General features: G+C 40.9%; 1 protein-coding gene across 4 annotated transcripts in view; it reads right to left on the reverse strand.

Moving 5' to 3' along the window:
• KIF13B (kinesin family member 13B) overlaps positions 1-22,760 on the reverse strand; it is a 120,870-nt gene that overhangs the window by 58,346 nt on the left and 39,764 nt on the right. For 2 of the 4 annotated variants that reach the window (XM_056486900.1, XM_056486902.1), the window contains exons 3-11: positions 15,359-15,374; positions 13,819-13,879; positions 12,092-12,184; positions 11,325-11,505; positions 10,838-10,925; positions 9,398-9,532; positions 7,554-7,666; positions 7,007-7,118; positions 1,691-1,903 (exon numbers count right to left, since the gene is read on the reverse strand). In XM_056486900.1, coding sequence (XP_056342875.1) covers positions 1,691-1,903; positions 7,007-7,118; positions 7,554-7,666; positions 9,398-9,532; positions 10,838-10,925; positions 11,325-11,505; positions 12,092-12,184; positions 13,819-13,879; positions 15,359-15,374 — 1,012 coding nt within the window. The remainder of the gene's footprint in view (positions 1-1,690; positions 1,904-7,006; positions 7,119-7,553; positions 7,667-9,397; positions 9,533-10,837; positions 10,926-11,324; positions 11,506-12,091; positions 12,185-13,818; positions 13,880-15,358; positions 15,375-22,760) is intronic. The other 2 variants (XM_056486903.1, XM_056486901.1) reach the window with 1 other exon arrangement.

The following is a 22,760-nucleotide window of genomic DNA, read 5'->3' on the forward strand; positions in this document are numbered from 1 at the left end:
CTCCCAGTTTGATAGCATAGGGTTAAAATGTTTCTAAACCATGTGAATTGTATACAATAGACTCAGGGGGTGGAAAGAAAGGTTGGGTCTGGTAGGTCTGGGGAAGGGAACTCAGCTCTGGGAATAAACACTGAGCTTTGTCTGCACCTGTGTAATCATCATATGATAAATAATATGATTGTTAAATATAATGATTGTTTGGTAATTGAATATAACTATTGCTTAATCGTAATAAGAATCTGTGGGAGTCCAGGGTGTTCCCCTGGCTTCCCTGGATGCCTCCAAACCCCCTGCCAGGGGTCTCAGAGGCCTTGGTACAGTACCCAGGATCTCTGTGGACTGCATTTAAGCCCCTGGGAAAAATTTACCAACATTGCAGGAAGAATTGCAAGTCACAAAAAATAAGTAGAGTATAAATAAGATTGTTAGAAGGTAGAAAAGTGAGTTTTTAGAAGTGTTTATATTAGGGGGTTTAAAGCTAAGATGGTGGATTTTGGGTGTGGTATATCTTTTCTTTCTTCTTCTTCATGCCATCCATCTTTGGGCCAGGATGGCATCACTAGATTGGCTTGGGAGAAAGTGGGACAGTGTAATAGAGGTGTCATGTATTGGAAAGTAATTGCAAACATTAGATATGTAATTTATAGCATAAAAGATAAGTCCTGCCCCAAGGGCAGTCAGTGTGTGCCTTGGGTCAACAGCTAGTTGGACCTCTACTAATCAGAAAAAGAATTCTTTAGATAAGAAAGAATAAAAAACCTTGGAAACATCAGGAAACAGCTTCTGCCTTTTCTTTGCCACTCAGGCTGGGAAGAACACGGATTCTAAGCCACCAAATGTCCTGTGAGAGGGATCTCAGGCATAAAGAGACCCCACAGGCAGAGACAAGAATCATGAGAAACTATTGTAATCCTAACAAGAAGCACGAGAAACAATGTTTGGGGGGGTCCTGATGAAAATGACAAGAATACATGCTTGGATAAGATCAATGTATACAACAGAACAATATGGGTTTAATAATTAATATATAGTTATATAACAAAAAGGGTATAAAAAACATCCATCTCAAATCCATGTGGGAGTCAGATTTGGGTTTGTACCCCTGATTCCCAGAGCTCTTCAACAGAAGCACCTGCATGTGGGGGTTAGGACAGGTGGACAGACTCAGGAGCTCTCTATATTCTGGTCTTGGAATTTGTAGTTCATTATTAGGGTGTGGGTGCAAGAGAGAGAGTAGAGCATGGGGAGTAAAGGGCATAAGAGAGAATAGAGGATAAAAGGAGTAACAGAGTGATTTCTCATTTACAATACAATAAGTATTCTTCTGTGATGAATATTCTAATTTCCAATAACCAATCTAATACAATATGCTGATTTCTAATATTTGCATGCAACCTATAAGAATCCCTAAACTACCATGTTTTATGGCTTTCTTATCTGTAACCCTTATCTTCAGACCTTTCCTGCCATCCTTGGAACAGGATGTCTGTTGGCATTTGTGGCATCTGGCATCATCCAAACAAAGGAAGAGGCGCTAAACCTTCACATGGCTGAAAATCGAAACTTGCTACCATTTCTATTCCACTTCTTTTTCAGAACTTCCCGCTGGGCACCACTGAGGAGATTTCCTCCCTTACACCTGCACAGAATCACTCTGTGAGGAGGTGCTGGCAGGCTCAGGGGTGGGTACCTCGGCCTGGGTGAGCTGCTCGCGCAGCTTCTCCACCTCCTCGCGCAGCTCGCGGATGATGCGGGCGTTGGGGTCCTCGTTCACCACCGCGTGGTTGACGATGTTCTTGGCCCTGTCGGCGTAGCGCAGCGTCGACAGCGTCTCGTCGTAGTTGTCGGCCGCCGGGCTCACCGTGGCCACCATGGCTGTCTTGCTGTTGCCCCCCAGGCTGTCCTGGAAGGTGGAGGGGGGTCATGTTAAAAAAAAAAATCAACATTGTATTTTGGTTTTTCTGGTTTAAGAGTTTAAGCTGTGTGAGTTAAGAAAAACCCAGGATTTTCAGTGTTCGACAGCGTCTCGTCCTAGTTGTCGGCCACCAGATTCTTTGTGGCCCCCCAGGCTGTCCTGGAAGGCTGAGGGGGGTCATGTTAAAAAAAAAATCAACATTGTATTTTGGTTTTTATGGTTTAACAGTTTAAGCTGTATGAGTTAAGAAAAACCCAGGATTTTTAGTGTTCGACAGCGTCTCATCGTAGTTTTCGGCCGCCAGGTTCACCGTGGCCACCATGGCTGTCTTGCTGTTACCCCCCAGGCTGTCCTGGAAGGTTGAGAGGCCTCGTATTAAAAAATCAATGTTTTTATTTTGGTTTGCTGGTGTGTTGGGTTGCAATACTGTGACCAAAAATGTGTATTCTGTCACCATCTGATAAACCAGGTGGGGCAGCGATCCTTGTCTCTGTAGGAGATATTCTCTGCTCATGGGCCATCTTTAAACCAGCTGGGCAATCATCTTTATCTTTCCCACAGCCCATCCTCCCTCCAGGAGATATCTCCTGTTCATGGCCAGTGAGTCCCAGGGCATGACTGATAAAATTCCATCATCCCACTGGGAGATGCTCCAGCCAGGGGAGGAGCCAAGCCTTTCCTACCCAGAGAAAAACTGAGATTTGGAACAGCAGAGCAGCCTTTGCCACTGGATTCCAGAGGAAAACCGGACCTTTGCACATCATCCCTGGAGCTTCAGAGGAAACTGCACCTTCTCCAGGAGCACTGCTCCAGCTGAACCACATCTGCCCCTGCAGGAGGATGCAGCCACCATTGAATGGGACTGTGCCAACACCCTGACTGACTGACGGGTGTCAGCTTGGATTCTGACTCTGGCAGGGTTTGGGATTGTTCTGTGTAATACTGCATTTCTATTTTAATTTTCCTAGTAAAGAACTGTTCTTCCTAATTCCCATATCTTTGCCTGAGAGCCCCTTAATTTCAAAATGATAATAATTTGGAGGGAGGGGGTTTACATTCTCCATTTCAGAGAGAAGCTCCTGCCTTTCTCAGCAGACACCTGTCCTCCAAACCAGGACAGCTGGCTTAAGAGTTTAAGCTGTGTGAATTAAGAAAAAGACATGATTTTCACTGTTCAGTTTTGAAAGCTCGTTCAGGAAATGTCATTCTTGGCTTTTGACATTCTTGGATAGGAATGAAAAAAGGCCCTGTTTTGTGCTTTAAAGGTCTGCTAAAGGCTTCAAAGGTTTCTTTCTGTGTTTTCTGCTTTACAAACCAGAAATGTAAACACTTCAGCCCTGAACTTCTCAGACACTACCAAGGGAGCTCAAGAAAAACCATGATGAATTCAATGATCTCATTTTAAAGACTAGAAGACAGAAGTCTTCCAGAAATGAATTACTGAAATATCTCTTCATAAACAATATAGCTGATTTTTTCCTTTAAACATTCAGAACGGGGTCCTTCCCTTCCTCCCACTGGCACAGCTCACAAATCTAAACTGGGTTACATAAGGAATTACCCTCCTGGAATTTGGCTGTCAGAGAAGAAGGGCATGAAACAAGGAAGGAAACAAGGAAGTTAAGGAAGGAAAAAAAAAAAGGGAAGGGAAGTTTCAGGGAAGGGAAAGGGAAAGGGAAAGGGAAAGGGGAAATAGGGAAAGGGAAAGGGGAAAGGGAAAGGGAAAGGGAAAGGGAAAGGGAAAGGGAAAGGGAAAGGGAAAGGGAAAGGGAAAGGGAAAGGAAAGGATTCAATCTTTTTATTGACCTTAAGATTATGGCTTACAATTTTGGCCAAATATAGATATATAAAGATAAAATATTGTAGTTTAAATTGTGCAGCAGATTTGGTTTTTGTTTTTTCTGACAGTTTGGTTTCCTTGGTCTGTCTGGAATTTAGGGGTGGGCTTTGTTTATCTGTTTGTTACCCAGTATCTCTTTCTGAGACAAACCACACTCTTAATTTTCATCTTCAATAACCCATGAAATGTAGGTCAGGCATTGCCATTAGAACAATCTGATTGCATTAGCTGCTTGTCAAACCATTTCAGTTCCAAAGCACACGTGGAGCTTTCCCCAGCAATCATTAAAATGCCCCTTTAAGTATTTCCCCAAGACTCTTTCTGCCTGTGTGATGCCTAAACCAGTTTGACAGCAGTCAGGCTGTTGGCAGCACTTGGCTGTCACTGGTCATGCAAAAGGGCATGGAGCTCACATGAAACATAAATTTCTCTGTATTTATAGTGCTCAGCACAGCCAGCACATGCAGGTAAGTGTATTTATACAAAAATCAGTGCCAAAGATCAGATTTTTGACTGATCTCACCGTGACTTTTCTCATCCAGGGATTAGCCAATGTTTACTCCAAATTAATCCATGGCTTGGGAGGGTCCCCTCTGTACCACAGAAATGTTTCTTAACTGAAAACTTTAAGACTAACAGGAGCACTAATGAATCATTCCATGGGATTTCCTGGCCAATAATCAGGAATGACACCCTGCAACTGCAATCCCTGTTCTGCATGAAATGCTGAATTTTGGCAGAGAGCTGGCCAGGTACCCCCTTCCCAAATCCAACCTTAACAGTTTGCACTTTGGGAATGCCCTTCACTGCACTAATTAACTCCAAAATGGGATGAATCCATTATTTGAATTACAGCTCTGCTGCTGAGAACACTGTAACAGTGATACACCAGAACCCACAATATACCCATTATAAATTGGGCAAAGTCCCTCTGTAGCAATTAAAGCCCAATGCCAGACTGCCTGATAAAATTTTATGTATAAAACCCATGTGCTGATTTCACTGGTTTCTTTAATGATAAGCAAGAAAGGTGAAAAATGACAAATCAGCCTCTAATTAATGAAAAGAGTCTGTAAATGAGCCTGGCAAGGCTGGGCTTGCATTTGTTAGACAGAATGGAAATAAATAAATTATTCCTAAGAATTAACTAGCTTCTTCTCCTCTAGCAACAAGATTACTGTGAAAACAACTCAAAATGTAGAGCTCAGAAATTATATTTTTAATAGCAGCCATCAGGCTTCTGATAAACATGGGAAAACAATTTGATTAAAACAAGAAGTTACAGAACTGACAAAGCTATTTTGCTCCCTGTACATAACCTGATGCCACTGCTCAAGATGATATTTTTCACTTGGCACTGTTATCTAAAATCCTCAACAAAATTAAGCAGAAAGTGTCAGAACTTGATGTCTCCTGAACTGATTCAGATTTGTGGAGAGACACTGTATGACAGATATTCCTGCAGCTAGAACACATTTAGTCTGCTTTGGTATCATAATTCAAAGTTGCAAAGCAGGGAGAAAGGACAGCCCACCATCTCATGGCTACTCCAAACAGGCCTCTTTAAATGAATAAATCCCTCCTTTGATCTCTAATTAAAAAAAAAAAAAAAAAAAAAGTTTACATTTCCCCCCTTTCAAAACAAAGCTTCAATGAGAGCATGTTTGTTAAAAACCCCAAAAACCCCCAACCCTTTTGTTGCCATGATGTTGGACACAAAGAGGGTTTGCCTGAAAGGAGGCAGAACAAAAATGGGCTCACAGGCACTGTGGCCACAATGCCCCAGACAGGTGCTGAACAGGAATTGCAGTCTGCTCCCTGGATTTGTTTAGAAATGGAGCAGCAGAACTAATTCCAACAAGGCTGGAAATTCATGAGGGAGGTTTCCACCCTGCTGCAGCCACATCAGGAACCCTGAGAGCACAGGGTGAAGTGAAGCTGAGCAGTGGCTTTGTTGCCAAAAAAAAAATCACTTGTTTCTTATGAGTGAGAGTAAAAACTCAGTGTAAATACAGAGAAAAATGTATTTAAACCCTGAAAAAGCCTTAGTGATATGAGGACTTGTTTTACTCAGACACTGTGTGGTGCCATTTAGATTTTTACATGGCTATTGGATGTCCATATCTTTTAGGGATAAATCATTTCACAAGTTATGCTAAAAGTTCATTAAAAGGTAGCACTGAGAAAAATGAAGACTTATGTGTCAAGAAAGCAGGGATTTTGTTTTACTCAAGCATGGAATTCAACTTTGTTTTCAAATCTCTGCAAGGAAAAATGTATGTTTTTCTGGTTTTTTTAATCTTCACACTTCTATACAACCTGCAAGTCACTTTGTCTTTCTTTCCACACATGCAGTTAAATCCTAGGGATGTGAAATTTAAACAACACCTAAAAACATTGCTAAGAAAGGGTGGGGAAGCCAAGACAACAAAATACACAAAAAAGTAAGAGGACAAAGAAAGGCTGGTGATGCCACAAATCAGCTTCTTCTCAGGTTATTTCTTTCTAATAATTATCTCAGTTGCTTCTGGATAACAACTAAACAAAGCACAAGAGTGGAAAAAAAAGAAATTTGACAAATATGAATCTCATATTTAACAATATGGATTTCTGCATTTAGACTATACAGATCTTCATCCAAGTGCCATCATGATACACTCATTTTTCCCCAAAATAAGACCAAATAAGAACCCTGTGCAGTTCAGAAAATGATTCAACTGCTCATTTCACATGAACACCAGCTCTGAAGTCTCCTGACCTGTTCCTCAGACTGTAAACTGGGAAAATGCTCTGCAATTATACTCTGCTGACAAAAGTAGAATATCTTAGCAATTACATTAGACAATTAGGAAAAGGTAATAGTCTTAATCAACATCTTCAGAGCTAATCATACCAGTATGTAAAATCAGCTGCATGCAGGAATAACCCAAATTAAATTAGCCCCAAGGTTGTGTGTGAAGCTGTACTTACACTGACCCATAAAATATATACTGCTTTTCATTTTATTTTTAAAGTTCCTTAATCCTTAGGCCATTGCAGGTCAGCAGAAGACAGGGAACATATTTAATCTGCAGAGATACTAATGGCCAACATCCAGCTCATTTTCCAAAGACAATTATGGTTGGCATAAAACCCAGAAAATGAGGCAAAAAGCACAGAATTTTGATTGCATTCCATGAGATTCCTCTCTTTTATGCCACTTTAAAAAAAGAAGATTTAAAAAAATCAAAAACAAAACCAATTTTACTTACTTTAAGTAACCAAGTGAGCACAGAATCACGATATGGAACAAATTTGTTCTTGTTCTTGCCAGCAGCCTGATCTGCCAGGGCAGAAATAACCAGCCCCAGAGTTGTGAGGGATCTGCCCAGAGAACACAAGCAGTTATTAGCAAGGGTAAATATTCATAAGTCAAATGCATATTTAGACAGTGACTTTCTCTCCAAAAATATGCTCTGAGGAAAAAACTCATAGTTTCATTTTGATCATTCTTTCTTCACAAAAGCTCCACTCCTGTTTTTTTTTCAGTATGTTTTCAGTCTTAATAATCAGGTTCTTCACAATGAAATTCACGGCAGTTGCAGGAACACAAATGTTTTTTAAAAAGATGGAGATCTTATTCCCATATCTAAGAGCACTGCATGTCAGAAGCAGAAATAGAAGGAAAGGAGAAAGATTTACTACAGGAGAAGGTAAGGAGAAAATTGACTACAGGAGCTTCATCCTGTTTTACAAGTAGGCTGTATTTAGCAGGAAATGGTGATGAAAAAAGGAAAATAAATCATCTCAAAGTCTTACTTGTTAATGTTGCTCCCTTCTTTCAGCCTGTCTCCTGCAGCACCAGTCTTAGTTGCCCTTTCACTGCCTGCCAAGTCCACCAGGCTGAGCTTGCCCACCTTCTCACCTGATGTCTGGGGAAGGAAGCAGAGAACAGCCCCATTAGGTCACTCAATCGAGTTACATTGTTTGATATACTTCACAACAGGAATCAAACTTAATTTTTGGTGTAAACTCTTGTTTAAGAGTTAAGCCCTTTGAGAATTGCTGGATTTGAAGAGTGTCCTGTGCTAAGTCACTACCTGCTGCTTCAGAAAAGCAGTGAAGTCATGGATGATGTGAAGTCACTCTGGTATCTTCAAATAGCTCAGAAATCTCCAGAGATGCACACAGGGCACAGTAATGAAGTGCTGAACCATGAAAAATTCAGAGTTAGGCCAAAGCAGCCACAAGCAGAGACATGAGGTTGACAATCCCACCTTGAAAACAACCTCCTAAAATCCTCAGATTTTATACCAGGGTTTCTTCTGGTTTTCAGTGACCATGAATGAACCTGATGAGAGCCATGTTATAATTTACATAAATTATCACAATTGCAAAGTCTCCTCTATCCTTATCAGCCTCCTGGAACATGATCCCAGCTATGTAAGTATTTAAACCTGTAATGCAGATTTTGTTACAAATCCTTTCATCTGACCCAAAATGACATTCTGAAGATGTCAGAATTTACTCCATGAATTCTCTAAATCAATTTGAAGAGCCAACTGTCTTTGAGAACAAGACATGTTCTTCTGCAGCATCTGCACCTTCAGCATCTCAGGATCCCAATGCAAAGTGCTGGGCTCCCATAAATGAACAGGATAATTAAAATCAATAAAGCTTCCAAAAACATCACCCTAAACCTATCAAAATATGATGTGGTCATGGAATGTGCCACTTCCAGGACTGAAAGGACCAGCAGCTGGGAGAACAGGGAAATCTGTTGCAGAATTTCACACAGGGCTCACTGGAAGGTGCAGAGATCACAACCTTTCTCCATCCAGGCTGAGCAGGACCACACAAAAAAACAGGTGTGGAAAGCAAGCAGAACAGCCACAGCAAAACTGGAATGACAAATTATGGAAAAATCAAAAAAATTCAACACATAATGATGCTGATTTGAAGTGCAAAGGGAAAAAAAAACCAAATAAAGAATGAAGAAAATTGTGTGGATAAGAAGATTGGTGGGAACTGAGAAATTAGGAGGGAAAAAACCCCCAAATTCTCTTGATGTTTTCCAATATAGTCAATATTTAGGCTCAGATTTGCTCTGTGGACACTCAACTTTTCTCCAAGGCTTTGAAAATATTAAAGAATTGTTCAAGCACAGAATCTATCAATGAAGTTTAAAGAGACTTCTTTCAGTTCATTCCAGTTTATCACCATTTTCTGTCAGGGACTAAATAATATTGACATAACGTATTTCACACACCCCTCCAAGGCTTATTTTTGTAAAAGGAAACAGAAATTAAATATTTGCAGCTTTAGATGTTTTTTCAGTATTTAATATATACACATAAAAGCATTAATGGCATACAATGCAAAATATTTAAAATTAGCATATTTTCCAATTTAGAAAGTTGATAATTTATACAAATTTGCATTAATTTAGAAAGCTGATAATTTATACAAATTTGCACTAAATAACCACAGAAAGGGGATCACCAGAGGTACACTCAGGTACATTTCTATTTTTCACCAATTTTATCTTTGTCCTTAACTACAAACTGCTGCTTCCAAAGAAATGTTTCCTATCCTGTGAGATACATGACAGCAAGAGACACATCTCAGCCTGACATTTGGAACTTGCAAGTGGATTTTCTTACCCCTGAGTGCACATCATAGAGGGTGTGGGTGAGGATGATCTTGAAGACTGCATGGGACCGACTGCTCTCCTCGTTCATGTTGGTGGCAGCCACTGTCCGAGATTTGTTGCCCTCAGACATCAAGGACTCGATGTCCTAAATACAATTTTCACAGCCATGAGCATATCTGCATTAAAATCCTTCCCAATTGCCTCCAAAAATCATCTCATCTTGGTTAAATGCAGCATTTTCTCACTAAGCCTCCCATTTGTTTATTCAGAAAAATGTGAGGAAAAAAATCAAAGTGATACCCCCCGCCACCTTTAAAGCTAAAAACTCCACAGTGTCATGACTTCACCCAGATATTAAATTATCAACAAAAATAATGCAGCTGGCTGCACACAGCAACACTCAAAAGCAGGGAAAGAAGTGAGGAAACAGCAACTTGTGTTTGAACCCTGTCACATTTTAGCCTCAGGTGTCATGATCTGAGAATCTGGAATACTGACAGAAGGCTCAGAGATTTATAAAACAGAACCATGCTGAACAGGTCATTATATTCCTGCAAATTTTAAGAGTTTATTATGTGCTCTGATCTGTTGTGATGCTTGAGAAAGGTGCAGCTCCCCTGCTTTGGGGTTTCACAGCAATTGTGTAAAATAGTTATTATTTTAAAATAGTTCTTATCAGGGTCTTGGGCTAAACTTCTATTTCTGCATCTCTGGCTGGGTGATGCTAAAGCAACTCAAATAAACAGTCAAACAAAGGACCACCACAGACCACTGACTCCAAATTCTGGATTACACAAAGCTGCTGGGCAACATGGAAAGGCAAAGCATGAAATGTGTCCTGTCTTAGCAGAAACCACCAAGGAGGGGTGGAAGAGCATCTGGAGAAACTGCAATAGTGGGATTGCACTGTTTTCATGTTTTGGTTAAGCTGACAGATTCCATCCCATATTTATCCACTTTCCCCAGAGTAAGTTAATGCTCCCTAAAAAACAGGGCATTTTGTGAATGCACATATGAAAATTTATTATCCTGCAAGCCAGTTTCATGTGATGCTCTCAAGCATTTGCTTGAAACAACCATCAGTAAACAACCATTAGTTCATAATTCCAGTGTGTGCTACTGGAAAATGAAATTACTGAGCAGAGCATGACACAGTGGGGCACTGAGAGCCTGTCTCTGCTTAACCTGTAAATAATCACAGAACACTTTCAGTGTGCACTCATCTTAAGGCTGAGAGGAAATCTGTTCCATTCAACAGCAGAATTACTTTCAGAATTATTGAGCAGCTCAAGATGGAGTTTCTGCTCTCAGCCCTGCTCTCCCCACAACAATCTACAGCTCTCTTGCTCAAAGACAGGATAAGGAGCATTTCAGTGATTCTGTCCAGCTCAAGGGACAGCACCTGGTGTGTAGGATGCCAAGACAAGCCTTCCATGAAGTTGATCCTTACCTTGTAGCTAGCAACAGCTAGTTTGGAAAGGCCATCTACGTAAGGGCCATAAACACTGTGTTCTCTAACCTTTAGTGACTGACGGCTTCTGGTTGGGGGAGAAAAAAGGGATTTATAAGCACATGACTGACTTGAGACAACGTTTACACAAAGTCCATTTCTCACTGACACATCTCAAGCAGGATGGCCTCACAAATACCCACTGAAGCACAGAGCAAGGGCCAGAATGCAAACACAAAAAAGCTTTATAACACATAAAAAGGTGACACAGACAGTGCTGTCACTTCACAAAAGGGAAATTCCAAGCTTTTAGTCTTGCTACTTTGTTTTGATTTATAATGAGGAGAATGTTGAGATCAGGAAGCAGCCAAAGCCATCCTAGGGAAATGTTTTAGATGGGATCCATTAAGGCCAACTGGTTATGGAAAGGAAGAGTGTAGGACAAATACTACAGTGCCACTCACACACAAATTCCCTTCACACATACCCTTTGGGGTCAAGCAGATCTCTGACTTTCTCATTGTAAATCTCCATGTAGGATACTTCCACTTTGAAACTCTGCTCTTCATTTTCTTCTTTCTGTGCTCTTTCAAAGAGCCCACTGCAAAGTCTAGGGATTAATCCAGGCTGATCAGCAGTACCCATCATGGTGTAGGATTTTCCAGAGCCTGTGTGGGGGAAGCTGTGCTTAGAGAACATGCAACAAAGGTTCCTGCTGTGCAGAATACTGATAGGAAATAACAGAGGTTACAATTTTATTTTTTTTTCATTCTAGTGAAAGTCATTTGCTCTGTTTTCTCCCTTAAAGTAACCCAAACACCACTGAGCTAATGACTATTTTAATTAAAAGGAAAACAAGAAATTTGCTTCAGAGTGCTGGAGAACTTTTAGGTAGATACAGCCTTACTGCAGATGACAAGCAGCTAACACCCACAATGAGAAAATTCTTCATATTACTCCTTAAATATTACATTAAAATGACAATTCAAGATTATTTTAACCACAGAAGCAGAAAATCTGAGCGATGCTCTGAGCTCAAGGACAATCATGGTCATGCCAAAGATTATAACATGAAGTGTGAGAAATAAGGGTAGCCAGCAGCAACAAAACCTTCCTTCTCATCCTGCCCACCTCATATCTGATGTTACAAAAGAGGAAAACATTTCTTATCTGTGTTAGATGGTATTTGTCCTCAAACAAAGTCACAAGAGCTGTGGAAAGGAGGGAACACCTCTCCCTTCCTCTGGGACTCACCTGTTTGCCCATAGGCAAAGATACAAGCATTGTAGCCTTCAAAGGCATTCTGAAGAATATTCTCTCCAAGGCACTTGAAAACAACATCTTGACCTAGAAAACAGAACACACAAGCCAACATTGTCCCTTTTTGTCCCTTGATTTGGATTCTTGGACAATTAGGTAAGAGCTGTGAGGGTTTTCCTGCTGTTGCTGCCTAAATCACAGCCAGGGTTTGCTCCCTGGAAAGGAGCAGAAGATGTGCTCCAGATTTTTGCTGCTGTAAAAAATCAGAGGTTGGGATAATCATGGATTTACCTGGATGTGCTTAAAGTAATATCCTATCAAGGTTCATCCTCAGAAGTTTTATCAGCAGAGAGTCTAAGACCAGCTGCAGAATTTAACCTGCTGGGGAATGATACCTCCTCAAAATATACATTTTAATGACAGTCAGTTGATTTAATCCAGGGGAATAAGCAGAGCACTGGAAAATTTTACTGTGTAAGATATTGGATATTACCAGGAGGAGATTTTTGCAGAGAAGGAATCACAAGTATATGGAAGATATGGACATTCACAGGGTATTTTGTACTGGTCAAAAGTAAGGTGCATCACTTCTGTTATAAGTGAACTTTGAGTTTTTCTGGATCATTTTCCAAGCAGAGGAAGGAAGGCTTAAAATACCTGGGTAGTAACTACTTGAACAAAATCTATTTGCAAAATTAATTTTACAACCAGAAAAACTCAAGTCTGAACAAGGCATGACAGAACTTTAAGGACTGAAATGTCCTCTCAAATAATGTTTCTTTAAGCTCTTCCTTTCCCTCATTGAAGTTCCTATCTTTACAGCCAAATCCATGCTAAATTCCACATCAAAAGCACCAAGAGCTGTGCCAGGCTCAGCTGGGGAAACACTCCCACTGTGTAATAGACCAAAATATCAATTATATAGGCACCACTGTTAATTTGAGAAACAATATATGTAATATTCCTATGTAATTTGTATGGCTGAAAGTGCCATATTTTTCTCAGTGCCTTAATAGGTTATTATTCATTAGTTATTTGTTAAGGAAATTAAAATTGAGGAGTGTTTGTGTCTTTGATTTTTCTTATGATTTTTATAAAATAAATGTTAACAAGTTCAACTGATCCCAAATTTTAAAGGATAACAAGTATGAAAGGAATAAATTATAGGAGTGATAAGTCCAAATATATTTAATATTTACCATAACTAAATGCAAAATGCATTATAATAATACATGGAAAACTTTTTATTGAATACATTACACATTCCCACTGAAGCATCTAAATTCACATACACTTAAATGAAAGTAGGCTTTTATTAATATTCCATTATTAGGTTTTACTGTGATGCCAAACTCCCATCAGCACTGAAAAACATGAAATTACATTTAACAATGCTGCTTAAAAGAAATAAATGGATTTGATGCATTTAAAAAATGGAGTTGGAGCAGTATTTTCAATAAAGTGTAAACAGGAGTAAAGCATCATTGTGCTGGGTTTCTCCACTCCCTGCACTGCAAAGAGGTGGCACTGCCCATTGGACTGTCATATTCAGAGAAAAGAAACTGGAATGATTGAAGATTTATTTCCCTTTTCCTTTTGACAGCAGCCAGTCAGAGCAGGGACAGCACTTTGTGCCATATGGCCTGAGCCCTGAGCAAGGACTGTATTTGAATCAGATCATTCCCACTTGGAGACAACCAAACCACAATAAATATTATTACCTGCATATTTGTCTTTGGCAGATTCATCCATAGACCAAAAGCAGTGATCATATGCAAACACCTGCAGGGAAACAACCAGGACACCTCAGAGCAGCTGCTGCCAGATCCAACACTTTATTCACATTCTGACATTCTGAACCCAACATCCATTCCCACTGAATTCCTTCTTTTCTAGGAGCATGAAACCTAAACAAACACTTCATTTTCCTGGATGCTTTTATTTGTTCCTTGTTTCTGTTTGTTCCTTTCTGTGCCAACCCTCCTCCTCAGTCTCTGTGTGCCAACCCAGTGGATGTCAAGGACCTCTCCATTTCTCCCTCCAAACCCATCCTTGCAATTCATTTTTTCACCAGAGTTTCCATTTTGCAAACTGACAGATGTCCTCTAGCTGCTTCTGCCTCCCATCTCCCCCTGCCTCTTGTCTGCATAAATTAAAAACAAGCCCTAGGGTAGGAAGCTCTTTCCATACAAGAGGAGCATGCATTTATGTACATTCCATGACAAATTAAAGCAGCCATCAAAGTCTAATATTTGCAAAGAATAATAGAAAGCAAATCAGTTTTATCATGAAAAGAACAGCACTATAATATTTTTAATAGAAAACTTCTAATTTTGCTATAAATCCATCAAAAGGTCCACAGGCACCTTTGCTCCTGAAAGGTGACCTGAAATAATACAATGTGTATTTTGGGACAGATGTTTGCAAAAACATCTCCCCCTGGGTATGTATCTGCAAGGAAAAATATTAATTAGGGTAATGTCTGACCTAGATTCACAGGGGCAAAATTTATTCAGTAGGATGTGGGAAAAGGGAAGTGCAAACGTGGATTTCCCCTCTAAGCTTCATGGAAGCTGCTCTTTCCCCTTTGCATTGTTACAATGCTGACTATCAACATTTCTGAAAACACTTAACATAGCAAAATCCTTGAAATTGTAATAACTTATCTTCAAAAATACTTTGTTTTTCCCCCCCTACTGCAGTGATGTACCAGCACATCAAGAGATAAAGTAGTTATTTTATATCCTCTATAACTGAGGAAACAATAATTTGTGTATTAAAAATTAAGGTGCTGCTTTTTTTTTTCCTTTGAATTTATTTTACAGCTAAAAATATTATTAAAGCATCCCAAGCCTTCAGAACATTTAGTAAAACACCACTGGCTGTAGGAGCAGATCCATGGAGCTGAACCCTGATGTGCCAGGGCAGAGTCTTCAGAACAAGCACAAAGTCACGGGACCATAAACACAAAAATGAGTTTGCTTGAACACAAATACCAGAAAAAGCTTTTAAAAAAAGCTCACAAAGAACAAATATCCTCCATTCAGAGGCTGCAGTGCTGAGTGTGGATGTTCTCATTTGTTCCTCTGACTCATTCCTTGGCACAGGCTGTACAGAGAATTTCTGCAGCAAGGAGATGCTTCGAGTTTCTTACTCAGCAGCTGATGAGAGACAGAGCTCTGCAAAAATGCTTTTAATATTTGCATAACCCAAGGGTGAGCAAGTGATAGGAGAACTCTCACACTGATAAAAAGTCCTTACCTTTGGGTGAGTCCTGCTGTTCCCCAATGCATCAGGAGTGGAAAGGATTTGGTACAAGGTCAGGGGAAGAAAAAAAAAAAGACAAAAGAAAAACAAAGACTGTTAGTTGTAGTGGTTTTAACTTAATTGTGCTAGCATTAATCACTGGAGTGCTGTATTTAAAAAGCTCCTTTCTCTCCTCAGATCTCTCCTTGCTTACAGACCCAAAGTTATTTTATAAACCTTTTAGGGGCAAGATTTGAGATGCTGTTTAGAGTTGATTTGAAATTCAAAGCCACAGATTTTCCTCATGCTGCATCTCTTCCTCATTCTCTCCCAGGTTTATTTTTCTTGTGACACCTCTCCCTCTCTCTGGGTGTCACTGCCTTTTAAAAACAAAGTACCCAAGCAACACAAAAATTTCCAAAACCACTTGAACAGGAACTTCAGGAGTGTTTTTCAAGAGGAAATTTCAGAGTCCAAGTTCTGGGCTTGCCCAGCCCAGCTCTCTCTGGTTGCTGGGACAGCAGAGCAAACATTTGCTTCCCAAAAAGAATAAGCAGAGAACAGCAATTCCTCTACTCTGTTATGTGCAGAATTTAAAACTTTGGGGGGTTTTGTTTGTTTGTTTTTAAGCAAGCACAGAATTACTGGAGTGACCTTTAAAATACCAGCAATACTCAGTGAATGACTGCAGGTTATGCAGCCTCCCCACATCACAGGCTGGAGAAAAGCAGCAAACACACAACAAGCCACTGATATTCCCCTTGTCCTGGACCTTCCAAGGGACATTAGGGAACCCTTGACATCAGCAATGAGTAAAGTCTTGTGACAAGCAACACTGATTTCTTTTGAACAGAGCAGGAGAAAGGCATGGGAGCCACACAGGATTACCCTCAGAGCTCCTGCTGCTCTCTTGAGAAGCAAGTTTAAAAATAGTATTTTCTGAGCACTGTCTCTCAAAAAGAATTATTTTTTATGCAAATCCATCACCTCTTTTTACTCTGCCTGGATGTCTGCTGTGTCTGTTTGGCAGGACAGGCACTTGGGAGAGCAGAGTGATTATTTAAGTCAAGGTCACCCCGTGTCACAGGGTCACCCAAGGCAGCAGTGACAACATGACCCCTTTTCTCTGCCATCTGCCTTAGCTGAAATAAAGGCTCCCCCAAGGCCCTTGGCAGCCAGCTTGGTGTGGACTCTTGGCTGCTGCTCCTGGGTGGATTTTATGGAGGGAATCTCCTTGGCTGGGGCTTTGATCCAGACACAGCAGACTCCAGAGATCCCCTCTGGATCCCTCTCAGAGACACAGCAGCATTTTCATGGCTTCCTGTGCCCTGAAATCTCATGGAGCACTTTTCTGCAGGATTTCTCTGCTCTTAGGGAAGCTCTGCTTACAGGGCAGGTTAATCACTGTTCCTACAAAAACATTCTCCTGGGAAAACAAAGGGAACAGCAAGCCTGGATCCAGGCTGAGCTTAGCACAGATGTGACACTGCCCTGCTCACATTCCCCAGCCCAATTCCAAGGCAGGATTAAATGGCAACAGCCCAGCTGATCTGCCCAGCCCTCAATATAGGGCATATTATTGAGTATTTGGGTTAAAGCAGCCATAAGGACATAATCTGAGAAGTTCTGTCACAGATACAATTTTAAGACAATGGATTACACAGGGTTATGTATCATCAAGCTTAACTTAAGACCTTTAGTCTGAACTAAGAATCTCATTTTCTGAAGGGCTGCACAAACACACAAACCCAGCTCTTGGGTTTTACTTAATCCCAACATGAGGCAACAGAAGCCCCACAAAACCCAGTGTGCAGCATCTGGGATAAAGCACAGCCACACAGAGCTGCAGCTTGTTTGATGGACTTCTGACCATGAAGAGGATAAATGGGACAAATGTTTCCCCAAGGAAAGCATTAAGGGTGCAGCCTGCCACACACAGCATTGTGCTGTGCACATATGAGCCCATTAATGCTGCAGCTGCGTGCTGGGCCCAGAAACCCATGAAAAGACTTTTAGCCTGATTCAAAAATCCCTTGGGAAATGAATAGATGGGGAAATGGAGCACCCACAGCAGCTTGGTTGGCTGCAAGAACACACTGGGAGTGCTGGGTTTCACATCCTAGTGCTCCTGTACAGCCCAGGGGTGAGGAAAAGGTAAATACCAAGAACAGCATCACCATCAAATACCAACAACAGCATCACTCACACAGCAGGGAAGGATCTCCAAAAACAAAACACACATGACAGTGCAAAGAGCAGGGAGGTGACTTTCCCCCTCTACTCTGCTCTTGTCACATCCCACCTGGAATGGTGCACACGGTTCTGGTGTCCCCAGCATGGGAAGGTGTCTTGGTTGGAATACAGGATGTGACCAAAATTGTGTATTCTGTCCCCATCTGTTAACCCAGCTGGGGCAGTGACCCTGATCTCCTGGCACACATTATCTGCTCATGGGCCATCTTTAAACCAGCTGGGCAATCATCTTTATCTTTCCCACAGCCCATCCTCCCTCCAGGAGATATCTCCTGTTCATGGCCAGTGAGTCCCAGGGCATGACTGATAAAATTCCATCATCCCACTGGGAGATGCTCCAGCCAGGGGAGAGCCAAGCCTTTCCTACCCAGAGAAAAACTGAGATTTGGAACAGCAGAGCAGCCTTTGCCACTGGATTCCAGAGGAAAACTGGACCTTTCCACATCATCCCTGGAGCTTCAGAGGAAACTGCACCTTCTCCAGGAGCACTGCTCCAGCTGAACCACATCTGCCCCTGCAGGAGGATGCAGCCACCATTGAATGGGACTGTGCCAACACCCTGACTGACTGACGGGTGTCAGCTTGGATTCTGACTCTGGCAGGGTTTGGGATTGTTCTGTGTAATACTGCATTTCTATTTTAATTTTCCTAGGAAAGAACTGTTATTCCTAATTCCCATATCTTTGCCTGAGAGCCCCTTGATTTCAAAATTTTAATAATAATTTGGAGGGAGGGGGTTTACACTCTCCATTTCCAAGAGAAGCTTCTGCCTTTATTTGCAGACACCTGTCCTTCACACCAGGACAGAAGGACTTGGAACTGGGTGGAGCAAGAGGACTGGAGCAGCTCCCCTAAGGAGAGAAACTGGGGAATTTTGGGCTGTTCAGCTTGGAAAAGGTTGTGTGGAGACCTGACAGCACCTTCCAGTGTCTGAAGGATGACAGGGAAGGTGTTCACCAGCAACTGGAGTGACAGGACAAGGGAGAATGGATTCAAACTGAAAAAGGGGAAATTTGGGAAAGATATCTGGAAGGAATTGTCCCCTGTGAGGGTGGGGAGGCTCTGGCACAGGGAAGCTTTGAGGGATGAAGCAGCCACAGCTTCTCTGGGCACCCTGTGCCCTTCCCACCCTCCCAGGGAACAATTCCTTCCCAAAATCCCATCCATCCCTGCCCTCTGGCAGTGGGAGCCATTCCCTGTGTCCTGTCCCTCCATCCCCAAGGATGCTGCCATTCCAAGTTGCAGGCAACTCCTTGGCTCACAGCCAAAAATTCACATTTATCTCAGATAAAACAGAAGCATCCAAGGCAGGGAGGGAAAACTTATCTTTTGGCCACTGAAGGATGTCACTGAGATGCTTCCAGCTACTTGTTTTCACTTGTATCCAGTCTGACAGGAATTTGCCAACTCCCTTCTTTTATCTCTTCTCAGCTCAATGTCAAACAGAAGTAGGAGGGATCTAATGTATCAAATTTAATTCTAAAATTAAAAAATGAGGAAGACTACTCCAAAACAACATCCTGCATTTAACAGTATTTTATTTGTTGCAGGAAATTGCAATGAGATGATCTTTAAGGTCTTTTCCAACTCCAATCATTCTGTGATTCCATGAATATTTCTGCTGTTTTGAGAGTGAATGAACACATGAAGCTTGGGTAATAATTTCTGTTTAAATTACCTCTTGAACAGTTTTCTTTGGGAGAAAACCACACTGCCCTATTAGAGCAAAAGATCCTTTTGCAGTCAGAAACAGCCTCTTTAAAACAAAATCCCCAAATACATTTTAAAAGAGCTTCTTGATCAAGACACGCTTGCTTTTCTATGAACATTTTGGTGGTTGCACAGAATAAAATCAGAGCAGCTCCCAGCTGAGACCATCAGTGCATGTGCAATACCACCACTGCTTCAGTTTTTAAATAGAATAATTAAATTACATATTCAAACACAATAAACTTATCAGTGGCATTTTAGTAACACCCAGTTGTTCCATGTTCAAAAGGGGAAAACAGCCCAGGAAAGGGGCAGAGGTGAGGAGAGCTCAGCCCCTCTCTCCTGTCTGGCTCTGAGATAGCAGCCAGCTGGCAAATCAGCACATGCTCTAAATCAGTCACAGCACATCTCCCTGCTTGTCCAAATCAGAAACAGGCAGATGGGGCAAAGGGAGGAGAAGGGTGGGAGGTGGCAAGGCAGGAACAGGGAAAGAGCTCCAGAAGCTCTAGGACAGGAGCTGACATGCCAGGCATGGGTTTTCTTCTCTGTATTTTTTGGAAAAAAAGAACATTTCCTGTGGCACCAACATCCAGACTGTACATTTGAGTGATACTGCCAAGTGGAACAAGGCTATGCTGGATTTATGAAATTGAAACATAACATTTTGTCATTTTCAGAAGCTTCTGGGCTAGAAAAATATAATACAAATTTGAGGGTTAGGAAAAAAAAGAGGCAACAATTCCAGCTATGAATCAGGAAAGTCTCAGCAAATCTCTCCAGAAATTCTTACTGCTTCCCACTTTAAGTCTTCCATAGCCATTGCAAAAACAAGCATATCAAATTTCAGTGTAATTAGTGCTATTTCATGCCCTTCAGCAGAAACTGCCCAGCATAAACTCTAGAAAGCAGCTAAAAATGTAACTAGAAAAATAAATTGATGGGGAAAATCTCCTTGAGGTTTACAAGTGAAAAGGTATCAGTGTCTCCCAGAGATCACTCTGTAAGGCCACATCTTTATGTTCCCAGCTGGCTTAAAACAATATTATTATTGAAAATAAAGTTGGCATGATGTGCAACAATAATTTCCTCTTTGGATCCAGTCATTCTGGAATTCTGGGGTTTTATTAATAAGCTGTTGCAGATAGAAGCTGTACAATAATTATCCTAAGTTCTGACAGATACAACAGCATCATCTACTAATATTCCATGGAATTAAAGAACTAAAGTTGGGCAGAGTTTGTCATCCCCTCAAATCTTTCCTTCCTTTCTTTCCCTGGTTAAGTATGGCTCAAAATAGCACTGGTATGGAAAGCCCTGTGAAGAAAAGTGTTTTTATGGAATCACAGAATGGTTTGGGTTGGAAGGGACCCTAAAGATCATCCTGTTCAACCCTGTGCTCTTGGCAGTGATACATTCCACTGGAATTAAAGCTGTTTTCCCTTGTTCCTTCTCACCCACCTGCCATGAGCATCCCTACTGGAACACAGCAGAGGCAGGAGCACCTCAGGAACATCAAATATCAAATCAGCAATATCCTCACCTCAAACATCAAATATCCTGTTCCCAGCATCTCAGCACTGAGCTGTGCTAAGGAAATAAGGCTCTGGGTTAAAACATAATGGATTTTATGGATTAAAGGGTTTCTCAGGAAAACTCATCCTTCCAAGAAGGTTTTGAGTCTTGAGGGTGTTTGGGCACTGAACAGCTCCTGGTGACATTCCCAAGGCTGCCAGAGCTCCAGGAGGGTTTGGACAATGCTCTCAGGGATGCACAGGTGGGATTTTGGGGTGTCTGTGCAGAGCCAGGGGCTGGACTGGATGAACTTTGTGGTCCCTTCGAGCTCAGGATTTTCTATAATTTTATATCCCCTGGCAAATCTCAGAGGACAAATACTGGGTGTAGATAAGTGGAATTCCAAAGGAAGTGCTCTCATTGTCTCAGCAGTAGACTCCTGCCTGAATAGGAGATAGGATTTTATTATTTAGTCTTTTATTCTGAAGTAACTGGGGCTTATGACTTCCAAATTTCCCTCTCCTTCACTGTACTACATGACCTTCCTAGAGTGGAGAAGATGAGAAGTGGTGCAGGAATTACTGAAGAGCTCCAGCACCAGCAAGTCTCAAGACCTTGCAGCAGATGCAAATAAGGCACAAAAAAACCACAAACAAACCCCACCCAAAACAAAACAAAACAAAGCAAAAAAAAAAAAAACAAAAACAAAACCAAAAAACAAATCAAACCAAACCAAAAAAAAAAAAAAAAAAAAAAAAAAAAAAATCTTGAATCTTGGATTTGTTTGAAGTTTGGAAGCCCAGTTATCTTTCTGAAGCAGATCCTTTAATTGGGAGCTTGTATGTGTGCTGGTTTGTTTTGGTTTTTTTCCCTGTATGAATAAAGGATTCAAAATGAAATATTTTGAAGAGCCAGCACTGCAATGCTCAGAGTTTTACTGTTAAAATTTCAGCTGCAGAATTTCTTGCATGGCATAAAAAAGTGCCAGCCAATGGTGAAATAAAATGTAGAGAATAGATTTAATGATTTTACTAACACAGACATAACTGAAAGACTGCAGGATGACAGCTGATGACAAAAATTAGAATTCTTTGAGAAGCTGTTTCCTCCCTTTCTGCCTATCAGACAAATACAACTTGCAATCCATTTTGCTGCTGCCAGGTATATACAATGAGAGGAAACATCAACTAAATCAAATGTGATCACTTCAAGCTTATCCTATGATACTTAAAAATCCATTTTCACAGAATATTTCAGATTGTAAACTGCTTAAGGTTGTTTAGTTTCACAGCTGTTTAACAGTTTATAAATATTTTTATCCTGTTTTTACATGCAGGCCAAGTGGTATCAAAATGCTGAGGTTGACCAAACTCCAATATTTGATAATGTCCTGCAATTAATATTTTTCTTATAGAGTCTCATTTTTTACTTCCATGGCAATACTGAGTTCTTTGGAAGAAAACCACATACTGCTCTATTTGAGCAAAAGTTTTTTTGCAATCAGTAACAGCCTCTTTAAAACAAAATCCCTAAATACATTTAAAAAACAAAAAAACAACTGTGAAAGAGCATAGAGAGTTGAAAGCCTAAAGTAAAAGGAACAAAGGTAATCACTGTTCCTTGGAAAATTCCCCCAGGCATTCCAGGCATAGTTGGTGGTTACTTAGCTTCTACTGACAAAACTAATTTTTGCCAGCTCACTCAAAACAATTAAAAAAGAAAAAAAAAAAATCCACAAACCCCAAGAACTTGGGTTGAGCAGCAGCTTTGTGGGTTTGGGGTATTTTGTACTTGGAGTTAAATTTTCTGTATTGTTGGTACAATAATCTGCTTAGTCCTGACCACATTCAGGCAGAGCATGGATCCCATAAAGCTGCTGTTATGACAAGGGGATTACAACTTTATCCTTTTGTTTGTAAATACTCAGATGTCAGGACACTAT

This window comes from Oenanthe melanoleuca, chromosome 3 (genome assembly GCF_029582105.1).
Source record: "Oenanthe melanoleuca isolate GR-GAL-2019-014 chromosome 3, OMel1.0, whole genome shotgun sequence".
NCBI lineage: Eukaryota > Metazoa > Chordata > Aves > Passeriformes > Muscicapidae > Oenanthe > Oenanthe melanoleuca.